The 19,032-nt window shown below is 33.1% G+C and overlaps 1 protein-coding gene across 1 annotated transcript in view; it reads right to left on the reverse strand.

The window, feature by feature from the left end:
- Positions 1 to 6,882: 6,882 nt before the first annotated feature.
- LOC112210000 (retinol-binding protein pinta) overlaps positions 6,883 to 19,032 on the reverse strand; it is an 18,526-nt gene continuing 6,376 nt past the window's right edge. The window contains exons 3-7 of the mRNA XM_014428243.3: positions 17,367 to 17,526; positions 15,001 to 15,253; positions 12,837 to 12,950; positions 8,626 to 8,731; positions 6,883 to 7,611 (exon numbers count right to left, since the gene is read on the reverse strand). Of these exons, the coding sequence (XP_014283729.1) occupies positions 7,469 to 7,611; positions 8,626 to 8,731; positions 12,837 to 12,950; positions 15,001 to 15,253; positions 17,367 to 17,526 (776 nt within the window). The 3' untranslated portion in view covers positions 6,883 to 7,468. The remainder of the gene's footprint in view (positions 7,612 to 8,625; positions 8,732 to 12,836; positions 12,951 to 15,000; positions 15,254 to 17,366; positions 17,527 to 19,032) is intronic.

Here is a 19,032-nt window from a genome sequence, read left to right on the forward strand (position 1 = left end):
TTTAAACTTTTTTATATTAAAAAAATAAATAAAATAAAATTTAAAAAAATCGACTTTGCAGAATAAATATTTAGTGTAATCTGCCATAGAAGAAATAAAAACTTCGCTTTCTAATATACCGTGTACTATAATTGTCATATTTAAGCTAAATATCATGGCTAAAAAATAAAAGAGAAAAAGGTTTAAAATTTTTATTCTAACGATGAAACAATGTTATTACATCTCATTAATAGGTTAATTATTAAAATATTACTAAAGGATCTATGATGTATAATAACTATATAATTCAAATATTGCAATTGTTAGAAGGAGAAGTTATTTTGTCCTTTTCCATTATTTTGTGGGATAGATTAACAGACAACCTAGATTTTGTGATAGGTTTAAATTTTGACCAACAAATCTTGGTATAAGTATAATTTGGAGCTTAATTTCATACACCCGTGTTTTTTTTTTATTTTTCTCAAAATCTTCTTGTAACTGTCCACTTACTTGACAGTTGGAAAAATTTTCGCATCCCCTCCATCAGAGATCAGATATTCTACTAGCCGGCTGTACAATGTTTCCAGCTGTTCCATAGATATCTGGCCAACTCAAAAATTATTTAAAATGTCAAAATATTTCGTACTTGCTGCATATTCTTATTTACTTCAACAGAACAACTTCAACATCCTCTATAAATATGGTTCTGCTTGACTTGGCTGTTGAAAGTGTGCAGTACCTCCACATGTATTGGAAGCTAAGCGTAAGTGTATACCTCGAATACTGTTAATTACTTCTTGAATTTCCCGCTCACACTGAAGTAGGGTTTCAATATCGAAATCAGGATTCTGGAGGTCGAAGTAATTTTTTTTTCTTGTGATGCAAGCTTCCTAAGATTTGTGAAAATCGCTCATTAGATCGCTTTCTATTCTAAATGGAAAATGACTGACGAATAACGTATAATAATACCCGTCAGGATCAGATTCTGAAGTAAAGTATCCAGCACAGAGGATTCCAAGTCTTGTTCTCAATTCCAAATTCATGTAGTAAATGTTCTATATTTTGTTTAGATGTATTGTACATGGTGTAAATCATATATTTATTTTATAAATGTATTGGGTATTATAGTTTGTATCTACAAATACAGGTGCCCCTGTGTGTGTTGACAGGAGTATCTGGGGAACAGGTATCCTTGCAGATGTGGCTAAATCATACAACGACATTTATCATATTGTTGCCGTCGGAATGTTAAAACCTCAACAAATATTGTGTATCTTATTGAAATTGTTAGACCTTTTGTTGTTGCAGAACAATTATGGGTCATAATGTGGAAGAAATGAAAGGATTCACAAGTTTCAAAAGATGAGAACCGACTCCTTAATTTCTTATCTCTCCTTTGCTTAAAAATACGATCATACGACATAGTTGAAAGTGATGACTTTTACTTCCTAGGGACAAGAAAGGGAGACTAGTGGATATGCTATGGAGCAAGAAAACATTAGGTAGATACGACTTGGTGTGGAGTATTTTGGTTGAGACTTTGGATTGAGGACTTCTGAGCTTAAGGAGCAGACATCTGACTACAGGTTTAAGGGGAAGGTTGGAACCCGAAAGTTGCAGAGGTAGCCCGCCGTACATTTTTACACAACCTGCACCTTCGCAAACGACTTGTAGTTTATCCACCCATATTAGTTAGGTGCCATTATATAATGCTAGATATTTTATGCCAATACAATGTATAGTTATTTTACAAATACATTATTTATTCCTATAGCGCTAATGAATACATATCCCAGCACTAATCTCATATATATTTTTAATATTTAATGTGTGATAACTAGACAAACGACTGACATGAAAAGCTCATACAAGACTGAAAAGACAGGAGACTGCTCGTTGATTCCGACTATTAAAACATTTACTAGACAAACAGTCTAAACTGCTAATGTAATACCAAAGACTGATCTAAATGACTATTATAAGGCCTATCTGGACATACGGAGTTGAGCTTTGGGGCTTCACTAAACCATCGAATTCCTCCCGAATCCTATCCTTACAGACCAAAATCCTTAATGCTCCTTACTTTGTCACGAATTAAGTCATCCATCAGGACCTCAATGTCTCATGTGTTGTCGATTTGGCCAGAACCAGTTACCATTCCTTCCACGATAAACTCCCCAACCACCCAAATCCACTTGTTTCTAACCTGGCTTCTCCTTCATTACCTAATAATCCTCCTAGGCGTCTGATAAGAAGATGACCTCAAGATCTTCTCCTCTAGAAATGTTATTAGAGTTCTAAAAAAAGGTAGATTCTCCATATGTTTGTATCATGTCACTATGTCACAAACAGCAAATTTAACTGTTGTATATATTTGTATACAGTTGTAAATAACAATAAATAAATTATTTTAAAAAAGTGTGATAATATTTATTAATGTGTTTTTAATAATTGGTAACCAAAAAATACCTTTGGCTTTTTGCAAAGTAATGCAATTGTAATAGTTTTTAGAACCCAAATCATTTTTTTTTTTTTGGAGCTATGCATCCTGGAGATGCTTCACTGCGCGTTTTGGCACTTGTCTAAATAATCCGCATTGGTTTCCATAGAAACCCATTTCATCGTTAACGTATAAAATAAAAGAAAGTACAACTTTTTTTATTACCTTAACTTTATTGCCTAATCTCTATATTTCAAGAATGAAAAAAAAAACTAAAAAAAATAGTACTAAGGAAATTTTAAAATTTACTTAGAACCTTTAAAGTAAATCATAACCTAGCCTACTCGTCTCTCTTTTCTCAGTCCGCCGGTGTTCCTCAAGGTAGTATCTTAGGCCCCATTCTTTATACGGTTTATACAGCTGACATCCCAACCCACCCTAACACAGTGCTAACAACATACGCTGATGACACATGTATACTTACTGTAAACAACGACCCTACTAATGCATCACAAACACTACAGGCACACATAACATCTATTGAAGAATGGTGTAAAAACTGGAGAATCAAAATAAATCCTGACAAATCCCACCAGATCACCTTTACTCTCCGTCGTAAACCTCTGCCCTCCTGTCCTACAGTATCCTTTCTAGATACACCACTAACGCCTGTTGAACAGATTCGATACTTAGGACTCCATTTTGACAAGAGACTTACTTGGAATCCACACACAAGATTGAAACGACAAGAAACCGCTCGTAGATTCCGATTGCTACAACACTTACTTGACAAACGCTCTAAACTTCCCATTCACTACAAAAAATTAGTATACACTACAATAATCAGACCAATTTGGACATATGGAATTGAGCTATGGGGCTCCACCAAACCATTAAATTCTTCCCGCATCCAATCGTTACAATCCAAAATCCTACGTAAAATCCTTGATGCTCCTTATTACGTCACAAATAAACTCATTCATAAAGACCTTAACATCCCATTCGTTGCAGATTTGACCCAAACCAGATATGTGTATTTTTATTCCAAACTCCTTAACCATCCTAACCCATTAATTCTTAATCTTTCATCCTTAACAATCCCTGATAATCCTCCGAGGCGTCTGAAAAGAAGATGGCCTCGAGACCTTCTAGTTTAAATTAATGTTTGAAGTACCACCAATGGGTGGTTCCTTCCCAAGATTTTCAAGTGTATATGAAACATACTACATATTTACTTATTGTATTATTTCGTACAGTTGTAAATTACAATAAATAAATAATTTAAAAAAAAAAATTTACTTAACCATGAGTTGGTACTTAACAGTTCCAAGGTTATACGTAATACGTCAAATGGAAATGTCGAATGTGCTTTTGTTATGCGGTTTTTATCAATTATTATCTGCGGATTGACAAATATCATTAATTTATTTCAAAAATTGTTTGAGAAAAATACATATTCAGTATATATTGTTTTGCAATATGCTTATTAGACTTCAGAAATTTACTTTATCCTTGTTTGCAGTTTCAAATATTCGAATTGCTGATGAATAAACATCTATTCTTTCATCAATCCTAAGACTCATCACGTTCTTGGCTGTAAGTAATTAGTATAATTACTAATGTAATGTAAATAAATAGATTACTATTATTGATGACTGAGATCATACGATCCTTAAAGATTCTCTTGAAACCCCAAAATACTGAAATAAAATCTGACCAACTGTTGATTTGGGCAATATTTTGGGGGAACTTCATAACCCATTTTAAAGTTTCATCTATCAAGTTAAAAAGTAATATCCCGTGAGCGTTTACAAACAATTATAGCTCAAAATATTGAAATAATATGTTATTGTATTACGTAAAGCGGACATAGTCATCAAATGCCTGGTAACCTACCCCTACTGCTCTCTAGTTTGCTCGTTTGCTTAATGGAGGGAGGGACCAGAAATTCAGGAGTCGTTTCCCATATTTTGAAATTAGTGAATCCTTTCATTTCTTTCATACCTGTTATTTGTTCTGGGAAAGCGAAAGGTCAAATCTATTGCCGTTTCACACCTTAGAGATTAAATTACTTGTGTTTGAGCCGGCGTCCAAGATTTGGACGCTCTGAGCCCCTTAATTTTTTTATCTGCAACCATGATGTATCCTATTGTGAAAGTATTTGTTAATACTTAGGATTGACGATACCCAATTAATATTAATTAAACTAAATTCCTTTCCACCCCAGTACCTCAGTATATAGCATATTCCTGGAATGCAGAAACCCATGTACATTTTCAACTTAATATCTACAAATTTATACAAATATTACCAATACAATTTCCCTTCATATGAAACACAGTATACAATCGATAATACCCAATTTATTTATAAAGTAAATACCAATTTTACACCATATACAATACATCTAAACAAAATATACCGCATTTACACAATATACGTAACAACTATATATTATATAAAACATCAATGCAATATGCAATATGTAATATATTTTACAATCTATAAAACATTTACACAATCTGTGTGGACTAGGCCTCTAGTTTCTTAAAGTGTTAATTGGCTCATAAAACATAATTACGCAAAAATATTAGAATATTATTTTGTGCAAAATGTATTGGGACATTATATCTAGAATATATGTATTCTATTTCCCTATTTACTATTACTATTTCCCATACTAATTTACATGTGTTTTACATTATCACCACATATTTTACATAATACATTTAATATATCTAAATTCCCTACATTTAATATATCTAAATTCCCTACATTTAAATAATATCTCCTCTCGAACATTAATTTTATATTATTAAAATAAATTCATATCTGTTATGTATGATACTAATGCGTTATTCATCATTAATTTTTAATTCTACAAACGGTTATGTAATTGACTGAAGAGATAAATAAATTGATGAAAGTTATATATAAATTATAAAATAATTGTTCAGAAGTACTTATCTACTGGTAAAACACAGAAAACAGGTATTGTTTTCTTATTTTTTGAAGTTTTTAATCTATAAACCATTAATTGTAAGCTTTTTGTTAGACGTAGCATTCTACTTGTATTATTATTTTAAGTTCTTACTTGAAGAAATTAAATGAAATTTAAGAACCACATAATCTGAGTCTTAGCCATAATAAGTACTGGAGGGGTACTAGAACTTGTTTCTTTGGAAATCATTGATTTGGATCTGTGTGGAAAATATATGGCAATTATTTTATGTTAAAATAAAATCATTGATTAGAAAAAAAATTGTCTAATGTCTGAGACTCCCTAACATTAAATTTCCTATTTATCTATCTATTCAGTTTATAAATTATTTCATCTCTTTATTATAATTTCCTTAACTCAAGTGAATTCTTACCAACAAGATTCAAAGAATAAGCATCATTAAGGAGTGAAAGTATGGATACATGGTGTCCAGTCTGCTTTGAGCTATCAGCTTCAAATTCATTTTAATTTTCAAATCTAAGCATGTAGCACATTGGACATTGCATGCTATCTTACGGAATTGTTTAAAATGACGTATACTTCTCTGTAGTTTTCCGTTACTGTGTTAATTAATATTTTTAATATTAATTTATTTTTTAATATTAATTAATATTTTTCAGTTGAAACCACAAAACATGTCTGTTCTCATCCTATGTAAAATATGTTAATTTGAAGAAATACGAACCATTGTTTTAATGCTTATGAAGTATTTTAGCGCTCAGTGAGAATGTCATGGAGAACAGAGAGCGACCAATTAAATATAGAAAAACATAAATGTATAATAATACATATAATTATTTCATTAGCAATTTTATTACTTTTATTCGGCTCTGGATTATCTTAATCATTACATTATCTGAGTTCCCAATTTCAAAAACTTGTTTTCTACGATTTCCTATTCAATTTTATGAAAAAGTTTTCTAATACTGAAGAAATTATAATTATTTCGGTGAAAAATTTCCAGTAGCCTGTTATCGAAAATGTATTATGTCAGTCAAGTCAGTTGTTCCTGAATATCACTTTAACGGTGTCTGAAAAAAAAACATTGTTATATGCATCGATTATTAATTTCGATAACATCTAATTTACCTTTCTGAACCTGCTGATTCACACAGTATGCGATAGCGCTATGAGGTAGTGTGCCGTAGAAAATCTTTTACATTACATTGAGTCATCCAAATCTTTTGTTAGAATAAGCAAATATATTTCTTATAAGACAATAGACATACATTTTCTATTTATGAAGTAGTGTATAACACTAGCATGAAGTGCATTCCGTAAATAATTCAATACCCTCTGCTAGAGTGTAATTTTTACTACTCAGTTTGGGTACCATATTGGATTCTTTCAATTACTGATTTATCTTCTAATTAAAGCAGTCTTTATTACACTGCCTTAAATTCTGACCAACTCCAATCTATAGGGAGTGTAATAAGCAGTACTTAAAAAAAAAAAATTGGCCTTAAATTCAAAAACTTCTTTATTTTTTCATTTATAGTATTATCTTATACTAATGATATTACTATACAATTAATAATATTGAACAAGTCACTAGCAACTAATAATTAATTAATAATATTAATTAATTCCTTAATATCTATTTAGCTGATAATAAGAATTAATTATATAATTTCCTCTATTTATTGCACAACTTAGTAGTTTACCTCACAAGGGAAACTTATTATTTTGTCATATAACTGTCCTGGTATTTTCCCTGGACTATGAGTGACTGAAATATTCTTTGCCTGTTCAATATGAACGGTACTAACACCTCACGATACCAAAATTGTAATGTGGTAAGGATCGTGTACTTTTTAGTAGGAGGTCCACGAAACGAGTGCTGATGTTTGTTTTGGATATAGTAATACATATTATACTCTATAATATACTTGTGATTATGAAAATGTGAGTATTTGATAGAACATTTTTCTAGGTCTTGCCCAGATCTGGCGGAACCAATAAACACCATGTGCAATTTGACAAGTAGTTAATACTTTTATAAAAGTAACATATTGCGTTCGTAGTATTAACTATTTCAATTATTTTTCTTAATCGACAGCCAGTTTCCTGAAAGTCCCTTCAATGCCGTAGGTGTTCTCGGAGTCGGGTGGGCGCTTTTTCTCATCAGAGGCTTGCCTTGTAGAACGCAGGAACCATTCTCTATTCTCTTCCAATATATTTAACCACTCATCTAGAAAGGAAATTTATAATTAAAAAAATATCATCCTCAAAACCAGAATTCATAAAAAAAAAAAAAGTAAACTTCATGAAAAAAAGGCGAATGAGCATTTGTGGCAATTAGGTTCCATTATTCCTTCTTCCATTATTTTAGATCTATCCTACAAAGTAAGTACTTACTATTTGTCACCCGATGTCACCAGTTCTCCCATTCGGCCAAAATGACAGGGGTGAAATATCGAAAGCAAAATATTGATCTCCTATATTAATAAGGTACCCTTTTGTACACCTATTTTTCCAATCATTGAGATTGTTTCTAATAAAAATGGTAACCAAACCCTCCTGGCCAGCCGAATATGCAATATCCTTCCATGGTCTTTGTCGCTTGTTTTTAGGTTATTAATAAATCGTCTGTTACCAATCCTAGACTTAAAACATTTAAATTCTGTCCACCAAATTAGGATTCAAACTTTTCTTTATACTGTATAACAGTGATAGATATTATATCTTAGCCATCGGAGCACGGGATTTTCTAAACGAGAGTCTTTCTCGACGTTAATCAGGTTTTTGACGGAGACTAACTGATGGATCCCATTAGATCTTCTAAGAATTGCTTTTAGATTCTTTGGGGAGACAAACATGAAGTTGTCCACCCTAGACATGGTGGGTACTGAGAGCGAGTCTCCTGACCGGTCTTCAATGTCATGCTGGTAGTGCCCTGCTAGTAGCACGTCCTCAGCATGAGTTAGAAGGTGGTCTCCATCAAGTACGTCTTCAAAGGATTGATAGCTTTATGGTTTCAGACATATTTAGCATCCCTTCTGAGGATGCTACAGAGATTGGATATTGTAAAACCAGAAATACAGATTATAATTTATGAAGATACCTCAGAGCTACAGGTAATTTATCGAAGAATCTATTCCAATCCGAATTTAAAATGAAAATGAATGTCCTTATTTATTATTACTATTAAATATAAGATTACAATTACATATGCATCTATTCAGTTCAAAAAATGCTGAGTTACCATTTAGTTCGGCGACCGACTTGTCATTCCCACCATAGTTGGAGGGCAACATTTCTAATGGCATGAACTGTTTTAGGAAAGAAGCTCCTTCGCTAGTAACTTTTGTCTGAAAAAAAAAAAAATAACACATCATTTCTTTAATAATTTATAAGATTTAACTATTGAAACATATGAGCAATTGGGGGAACCAAACTTTTTCATCGAAAAAAACTTGCTTCTTAAGTAAAAAAAAAAGAGAAATATTTAACAAAATAATTGTTTTGTTTTTTTTAATTTTCAGTTAGCCCAACGCGAATAAGCGTAACTTTTTTCATTGATCTGTAAAATATTTAAACAGTACTCATTTTTATCACCATAAATGTAAATGCTGGTTTAGTATTAGTATTGTTACATTGACTAACAGACTAAAAATAGAAATTAGAAAACACAGAATACAAAATTTCCAGACCTTAACAGAAAACCTAAATACCACTGATAAATTATTATGGACAACTACTAAAATACGAATCATTCAACTATCCACTTCTCACTGAAAATAAAACTTGGACACGATCAGATGAAGAAAAAACTCAAATGTTTGGCGACAACCTCTTCCAAACTTTTAACCCCCATCCTGATATCCTTAATCCAACCCATCTTGAACATGTTGAAGCAGAGATTAAAATTCTACTCCAAATGACCCTTCCTCCTAAAGCTTTTCATCCCTCAGAATAATGAACATCATCCACCAATTACCTTCTAAAAAAGCTCCTGGCCACGATCTTATCACAGCACACATTCTGAAACAGCTCCCTCGTAAAGCCATCCAAACCCTTACCTATATCTAAAATGCAACCCTCCACCTATTTCCCCGACCCTTGGAAAATGTCTATAATACAAATGTTTCCCAATCCCTCCAAGCCACTTGAATATCCATTTTCCTACCGTCCTATTTCACTACTTTTATTAAAACGCCTCTATCCAATCCTTGACTCATATCATGTTATTCCTGACTACCAGTTTGGATTTAGAACATCCCATTCAATGATACAACAGTGTCAACGAGTGGTTAATGTCATATCTTCCTCATTGGAGCGCGGAATGTACTGTACGGGAGTCTTCCTTGATGTTGAATAAGTTTTTTAAATTTACTTGTCCTTAATATCCTTTGCAAATACGAGAAATGATTTAATTACTTGACATATATGATTGTTGTAGTAAAAGGATCTTAAGACTTTCGGATTACTTCTTGAGACGCCTCCGTAACCTTTTAGCATCGTACAATTATTTGTTTGTAGCATGAAAATTTATTTAAGTTCCCTTCCTTACATACATAAGAAGTTTGCAATTCTAAGGTCCGTACTTCTAATTATGAACTAATCTTAAACAACCTTTGCAACGATTCTAAAGAAATGATAAAACTAAAATAATGAAAATTTTGGAAAATTATATGTAATCTGAAAGTTTTTACGCTCCCCGACGCCTACCAGGCCCACCAGAACTGATCATCAAAGGTAAAAATACAAAATGGAATCCCGCCAGTAAAACAGTAAGGTACCTGGGAATTCACTTCGATCGCCTCCTTACCTGTAACCACCATGTTAACATCAAACTAACTCAAACCTATGCAAGGTTAGCAATGCTATATCCTATCATAAATAGAAAATCCAAATTAAACCAGTAACAGCCATTCTTATTTTTAAAACAATTCTCAGGCCACTGCTGATGTACGGCTGTGAAGTCTGGGGAAAGGCATCTTTTACGAAAAGGAAAAAAATACGATCTTTTTAAAATAAACTCGTAAAAATTGCAGTGGATGCTCCTTGGTTTGTAAGAAACAGCCAATTGCTTATATTTACAAATCACAATAGAGGATTACATTAAAAAAAAGGTTCATGAAGTTCCACTCCTAGTTACCTACATTTAAAGAAGCAGTGACCTACAACTTGGGAAACCCAACCATAATGCTGCTGCAGGACATCCCGTTATAAGTTCTATATTTATCAGTTCTTTTATTGTCACACAATTTTATTTAATCTTAATTTATTTTTTTTCTCTTCATCTTTTTCTTAAATTCACTTTCTTTCTTTTTTTTCCATTAGAAGTCAATTATTTATTTTGCTAAATCCATAAATGTCATTAACTTTACTTTTAATAAGAATAATTATTTAAATCTATTCTTTTTATCTTAATTTTTTTTTTTAAATTTATAACATTGTATATAGTTAGGGGTGTCTTTTGTATGGGAATATATCCCCCAATAATCAATTGTTAAAAAAAAAAATATGTAGAAATGCCCACCAAGCCGATATTGTATTAAATAAAAAATAAAAATATGTAATCTGACCTCCTAGAAGGACACTGACTATTCACTTTGGAAATGTTGTAAAGCACTGAAGAGGACAAACACCCAATCATCACCTGTCAGACTGGAAAATAAATCCTGGACCAGGGAGTCTACAGAGAAAGAATTTATTTTGAGGTAACTTTTCACTCACTACCTCAACAAGAAAAATAAGGAAATATCGTCAGGAGCCAAAAAAAAAGACAAAAGAAATATAGAAAAGAAAACCGTACTATAATTGAATGAGCAGATCAAAAGCAACTCAAGTCTGAAAAACGATCCCCGATAAAAAAAAAAAAAAAAAAAGCTTACTGAAATAGGTGTCAATCATATGACTGATACTATATTATTTAAAGTCTGGTAAAGCACCGACAAACAAAAAATCTTACAGACCAATTTCTTTGCTGTCACAGATATCTAAGCACTTTAAAAGATGTTTTTGAATAGATTGATGCCTATGCTAGAGGAGAGAGACCTTCCGGACCACCATTTTGGGTTTTGGAAGAAGCGGTCTACTAGACAGAATCTCATGAGATCAAGAGTGTTCCTAAAGAAAAGAAATTTCGCACAGCAGTCGTCCTGAATGTAGCTCAGGCATTCAATAAAGTATGGCATTTAAACTGCTTAGAGATCTCCCAGAAGAATTATATCTACTACTGTCATATTTCACTGACAGACGTTTCAAAGTAAGACAGATGAACGAATATTTGGCTTTGAAGAAAAGTATCTCTTATATCGAGGAGATGTTTGAATAAGAGGCAATTTCCAAGTGAGGGTTGCACAGTTAGGCCCTGGAGGACATGACTGGCAATAGCCTCTAACCTTATAGTACATCGGGCTTGTAGGGGAAAAAAGTCAGTTATTTCACCTCAGAAAATGGTGGATGTTTCAAATCGTTAAAAAAATTTTTGTTTTTGGTGCTCTATATCTTTAAAACTACACACAGCACTGGAAAACCTACTCAAGCATCATACAGCAAAATATATTTGATAAAATATGAGCCCCGAAAAAGCAGTTCATATTCAATAGATACAGATTTTTAAAAAGCAACATTGCGATAATATTTAACAAAATAAATTCACAAAATGTTGATTTTTAGTAGTTCAGATAAAACGTTTGATTTATGAAAAGATATATCTCAGGAACTATTAGAAGTAAAATTTTTTTAGCACTCAAATTAAAGCTAGTTAAGGTTCTATACAGTCATTTATGACACTTATCTTCGTAGGAGTACCAGCTATCATGATATAGCCAATATAACCTGCTTTCAACTTGTTGAGAAAAAAATTATATCCTTATGCAAATACCATAAAAACTGGTAACTTGTCGCATAAGTGTCATGAACTGATTTATACTAAGTTAGTTTGAGTGCTGGTAGACATCCAAATGGCTAATGGTTCCTCAGATATATCTTTTCATAAATCAAATATTTTGTCCGAACAACCATAAATCAACATTTTGTTAATTTATTTTTGCAAATATCATAACAACTATTGAATTTAAAAAAATAATTTCTGATTATTGACAGAAGGGACATGCGCAAGCCCAGAGCACTACCACACTGATGCTGCTCCTCTTATGCCATGAATGGCTAGGCAGAGAGTAAAAAAAAGGGAACTACAGCGCTAAAGGTCTCGTTGAAAATTCCCGTGTGGGCTTTGGGACCAGCACCTCTACCGCTCACTTGAGTCAATTTCTGTTGATAACAGAATTAGTACTATAATAACATAACTATAAAAAAAATAGAGTGAATTGACAGTGAACTCTGGGATGACAGTATGTGAAGTAACAGGTGGGTGGGAGTCAGGAGACGTTGCATTGTGAGTAGAGACGACCCCGATAATTTATTGGTATCAATTAATTGAATTTATACAATAATCATAGTTACCCTTTCATATAACTTGGTTTTCATTACTGGCTTAAACAAGTTGTTAACCACAAATTCAATGAAAGGAGGAGCGTTGAAATTTAAGGTTCCCTTCATCTTGATTGGGAAACCTTCCTGCAGAATAAAATGACAATTAATACATTAATTGTAATATTTCTTATATCTAATCTAATTGATAAACACAAATTATAAAATAAATATGCAATATCAATATTTTGATTTATATAAAATAAGTCATTTTTGCTCATTAAGGTAATAATTACTACAAATTACAAGTCATTAAAAATAAGCTCAAAAACTATTGAAAGAAAATCATTTAATTCATAAAATTTTAATAAATTAAGCAAAAAGGTAATAATAATATTGAATATGTTTTCATTCCACTGGGCCGTCAAGAAATATAAATCAACCGGCGGAATAAGAACCGTTGTCGCTGCAGACTCGTAGTTGGCTTGAACTCCCTTGGCAACCAACGGCCTTCTAGTGAGGTTTTCTGAGTCACTCAATCTTGAAATGATATCCTGGTATTAGTCAATGGATATATCAGACCAGTGGTGGGCAGTACTAAGCAAACTATCTCCCATACAAGTGCTTATTGCCGCTAGGCTCGCCATGGACTAGTATGTTTAAATGTAGGAAATACAATAGTAATCCAACAATAGTGGCGTGAAAATGCCCAAAAAAAAGTATTTGAGTAGAATTCAAGGAATTATCCTGTTATGAAGCTCAATCCAAACTCAGAATGTAAAACCAGATTTAATTCAGTGGAATTTCCTTAAGGAGTTCCTAATTTGGATTTTGAAGCTTCAATTTATCAACAAACATAAGATGCTGAATAGATAAATATATGCATAGATTGAGGAACCATATTTATTTTCACATATATCTAGTCAAGAATTGACTCAAAAGGACTTTTACAGGATTTGGATGGGGAGGGGAGAGAAGCATTTGATTTCAGGAATTTGTTGAAAGAAGGAGATGAACATACTGAAAGTACTCACTCCGACCCCAGCTACTTCATGGCAGGAAAGGGGGTTTTTTCACTAGTATTTTGAAAATGGAGTATTGTTTAAAAAAAAAAAGCTGCAGCTTTTGGTTGTAATAAATATTCGTTTTAATTTTTAATGATGGTCAGATACTATCTCGTTATAGCATGTAGAAATAATGACTCATATGTATTATGCATCCCAAATTTTCCAATCCCATATTACAGCCCTCGAAGAATGGTGTCGTAATTGGAGGATTAAAATAAATCCCCACAAATTACTTTTACCCTTCGTCATAACCCTACCGTCTGCCCTACAGTATTCATTAATAATGTTGCTCTGGACCTGGTTCTAACCTGGAATCCTCACACAAGACTGAAAAGATATGAAACTACGTCGATTTCGACAAGAGCACTTACTAGACAAACGGTGTAAAGTTGCAATCTTTTACAAAAGACTGATATATATGACTGTAATCAGGCCAATCTGGACATGCGGAGTTGAGTTTTGGGGTTCCACTAAACCTTCAAATTCACCTCGTATCCAATCCTTACAATCCAAAATCCTTTGTGAAATCCTCAATGCTGCTTACTTTGTCACAAATAATATCGTTCATAAAGACCTAAGTGACCCATACGTAACCAATCTATCCCGAATCAGACATTCTTTCCATTATAAACTCCCTAACCCATACCCATACCTAGTTTCTAACTTTGCTTTCTTTCCATTCCTGAATATCCTCAAGGTGCCTGAAAAGATGGCCACCAGACCTGCTAATGTACAAACGTAATTAGAGTGCTAGAAATGGGTAGTTTCTCTACACGCCTGTATCACTTTATTATTAACTAAAATCAAATTTACTGGATGTATTTATATAAATGTACAGTTGCAAATTTCAAAAAAAGATATGAAAAAAAGGTATAATTGGATATGTTTTTAAAAGAGGTCTTATAAAATCAGAGAGTTATGAGTCATAATCATTATGTACTTTATAAACACATACAAATTTCAGGAGTAAATATCCAATATAGCTCATATAGCTAGGGGCTGGAACTTTTTGTATGTTCTTTTTTAAATTCATAAAGTCAAATACACACCATCTTACTTGATTGGGCAATTATGTCATACGAAATCCCAAGCCTGGATTATATGTAAATAAAAATATTGAGGAAGCTCACCTGATAACAGCCCAAACAGGCGGCTAAGGTGGTGGGACTGAACATGGTGATCAGGGAGGCAGGGGCTCCGGTACAGTCTATCACCAAATAGGCTCCCTTGTTTTCAGGCCACTTCCTCATCTTCGCTTCTAACAACATCAGCATACGCGTTGCTTCGTGCGGGTGGTCGAACGCTTTTTCAAAGCAATCGTTTAATGTTATAAAGAAGACTGCATAACCTTCAGGAGTAGTGTTTGTCAGAAAGAACTGGTTTCTAAACATCAAATAAGTAATTAATTAGAGCGAAAACACCAAGAAAGAAAAGAGGAACAGGTATAAAGATGTTGTTACGACTGTCATGGTGAAATAAAAACACTGACTAGATCTGTGTAGACAAGAGGAGTTACGGTTGTCATGGTGAAATAAAAACACGAGCGATATGTTCAGACGAGTGGATTTTTGTTTTTGTAAAGGCGACAGTTTTGATTTTGGAACACGTATGTTCAGACGAGTGGGTTTTGGTTTAGTGAAGGTGACAGTTTGATTTTGGAATACGTTACGATTGTTAAATGTTAAGTGCTAATAGTTTAAAGGCCCTCTGCCTGTACTGTTTGAACTGGAATATCAACATATGAGAAATCTTTTGTTTTTCAAAATTATGGTGTTTTACTTCAATGGACGGTCATTAACACTAGAAGTGGGGATATAGTGCAGTGACGTTTCTTCAGCATGTCCTGGATAAGAGAATAATAATGTAAATATAGTTATTAAGGTTAAGCATTAAGTTAAGGTTAAGTCAACCTATAAGTTTTAATTGTTTTATTAATTGATAAGAATTCGTTTTTTTTTCCTTTTTCCTTCTCTGTATATAGATTTCTTATTATTATTAAACTTTTGTTCATATAGTTCTGCTGTTCTTTCTCTGCTTTCAACTTGTTAATTTACTTATGTGTTTTTTGTTGTTGTTCATGGAATACTACGATAATTCAACAGGTGGGTAGGTAACACCCCTAGGTTTTCTGTTACCTACATGTAAAGGTATTCGCCAGCGGTCATAATTCTACAATTGTTTATACAGTGGTATATTTTAGCTATATTGTGGGCATAATGCTTCGGGGTTTTCGTTATTTCCAAGAGAAAAAACAACGTGGTGCCTAAGGAGTAATTCTTTATTGTTTTATCTTTGTTTCCTTTTGCGATTATGTTTTTTTTTTTTTTTTTATTTGACTTTAACTTTAACCCTTCTCCGCTGAGCATGGGCAACGATAAACATATAACTAAGAATAAGTCAGATTTGCGGTTATAATGTTTTAGGAAGATTAAAAATCAAACCTTTTAATGAATTTTAGGAAAATATTACAACTGTTATTTTTGCTTTTTGTTATCATAAAACAATAGTAAATTAACATAAATATACACGATTATCGTACATAAGAATGCAGATTGGCCATGTAATGAGGATGAGCGAGGAAAGAGTGGCTCATAAACTGTACAGTTATGTTCCGGATGGTGTGCGGCAACGTGGTAGGCTGAAGGGCCGATGGAAGGATGTTGTGAGGCGGGATCTGCGACAACTCAGGATCCCCAGTTACCCTTACAGAAGATAGAGAAAGACGGTTGGCGGCCGTACTCACGGTCGTACTCAACAAAATGTGCATGCATGCTGTCCACTGAGACATCACCATCGTTCCCTGTTACCATGCATGTGATGGTGGAAAATTCCCGGGAGTCCAGAACTATCCCTTCTGCCATTTTCGCCAGTTCATTGATATCAATACAGAGTTCCTCCATGAACCTCCTAGTTGTGCTTGGTGTAGTTCCACAAGCTCCGAACCAGAGACCTCTCACGTTTAAGTCTCTTTCCCCGAAGCTCTCACGGAACTTTTCCTTAAGGAAAGGGATACATTTATTGTAAATTTTCTTTTTTTTCTGTATCTACTCTATTTGCCTGGTCAAGGTCATTCATTCATTACCTCCATATGAGGTCCATACTTCTCACTGTGGGATTCAGAATGATTGCTGATTTACTTGACTTGGGAAAAGCGACAATATCAGCATATCGCGTGAATCCCTCCGTATCTATGATGTAGACCTCGTCGAAGCAGGCGAAATCCCATTCTCTAAGGAGCTTCATTAGCACATGCCTTAACTCTGTGGTGCTGGTGTGTTACGAGGAAGGAGTTGTTAGAGGCATTTTCCCAGCACATGGACTGGTGTTTCAGACTCTCTATTGCATTTACAACAGAGGGACACAACTCCTCTGACCTGTTCGCTGACACCCGGGACTGCATGCAGGGGTGCATAATTGAGGTTTAATAATTGATATTTTGCATTTTTACACAATGTTAATATTGATCTCTATAATAAAGATAATCATAAATACTTACGTAGACCTAGATCTCTCCCTGAATTGCGCGTTCACATCTCTACTAATCTCGTCATATAGTTTAACGTACCTGTTCCGATTTGAGAAATAGGCATCCAGCTTACGTTTTGCTATTTCCAGGCTCTTTGTGCCGTTCACGAAAGCCGTTAGGATTTCGTGTTCTAAGACAGAAAAAATATTAATTAAGGTATAAAAATTAAGAAATGATGCGCACAAAAATTCTTCTGAAAATAGTATTAATACAAAAAAAACAAATGACTTATTAGGCAAAACATATTTAAGTGCTTTTCCAAAATATTTTAGTGAAATTAATTACGAGCTTTTCATGTTAGGAAAAGGAAAAGTAAAACTACAAATCAATCAAATTAATTATTAAAGTGAAAAATTTTAATCGATGGACTCCTTCTAAAAATTATTAAAATATATAACAAAATGAATTTTCAGGGAAAAAGATTTGTTTTAAACTAATCTGATTGGCGCTAGCAATAAATTAGTCTTAAATTATCAATTCTCTTTTATGCAGAAATTCAAGATATTTTAAAGATGAGATTTTTTTTCCTTATTACAGAATACATTGAAAAACGACTTTTTGAAGAAGGCTTTCAGTTATTTTAAAAATTTATTAATTTATCAACATTTCATATTTTTAATTATTTTTTGACCTCGAAAAAAAAAATGAAAATTAAGATTAGAGGAAATTAAGAGAAATATAATTTTTATCTAATTTTGTATAAGCAAGGACGTATATGCATTGTAAAATTAACCTATATTTTCTAATTATATTTATTTGTTGAAACTGACGACAGGCTTACATAAAATAACTCTAGTTAACGTGATATTAGTTCTATTACAATGACATTAAGCAGACTATTGGTAGCACTCTAATAACATTTCTACACTAGAAGTAAAGGAAGCAATGTTAAAAAGTAGTGGATTTGGATGGTTAATTAAAGTTAATTAATTTGGATGGTTAAAGAGTTTATAATGGAAGCATTGATATCTGATTTGGGCTAGATTGGCTAAATAAAAGTCTTTATAGATGAGTTTATCTGTAAGAAAGTAAGGAGCATTGAGAATCTTAAATTTTAAGGATTGAATATGAAAAGAATTCCATGGTTTTGTGAGACCTTAAAGTTCAGATAAGCCATATTAGTCATAGATCAGTCTTTTGTAATGAATTGAAATCTTAGACCGTTTGTCAATTTTGTATGAGGAATTTATTTATTTGTCCATATGTAGTTCAAGGTAGTGGATACGATCGACAGGGATAAGTGGCAATTTATAAAAGGATAGAGTAGGGCGGTCCGTAGATTTACGATGAACGAACAAGGTGATTCGATGGGATTTGTTTTAATCCTCCAATGAAATTATTAACTGAGAGCATACATGTTGCATCGTCTTACGTGGTGAGTATAGTGTTAGGATTGCTTTTGATGTCTGCTGTATAAATTGTGTTGAGGATGAGGCCCATGATACTAGCTTGAGGAATACCAGTGGACTAAGAGAGGTGGGATGTATAGAAACTATTGTGGTTTACTTTAGATAAACTCATCTGTCAGTGAGTTGGGAATGGAAAACGAGAAAGTATCTTGGGATAAGAATTGAAGGAGTTTTTAAGAAAGTCCCGGGAGCCAGATTCGATCAAAAGTCGGTTGAATTAACATTAA

This window comes from Halyomorpha halys, unplaced genomic scaffold, assembly GCF_000696795.3.
Source record: "Halyomorpha halys isolate HHAL.00 unplaced genomic scaffold, Hhal_1.1 Scaffold708.1, whole genome shotgun sequence".
Classification (NCBI taxonomy): domain Eukaryota; kingdom Metazoa; phylum Arthropoda; class Insecta; order Hemiptera; family Pentatomidae; genus Halyomorpha; species Halyomorpha halys.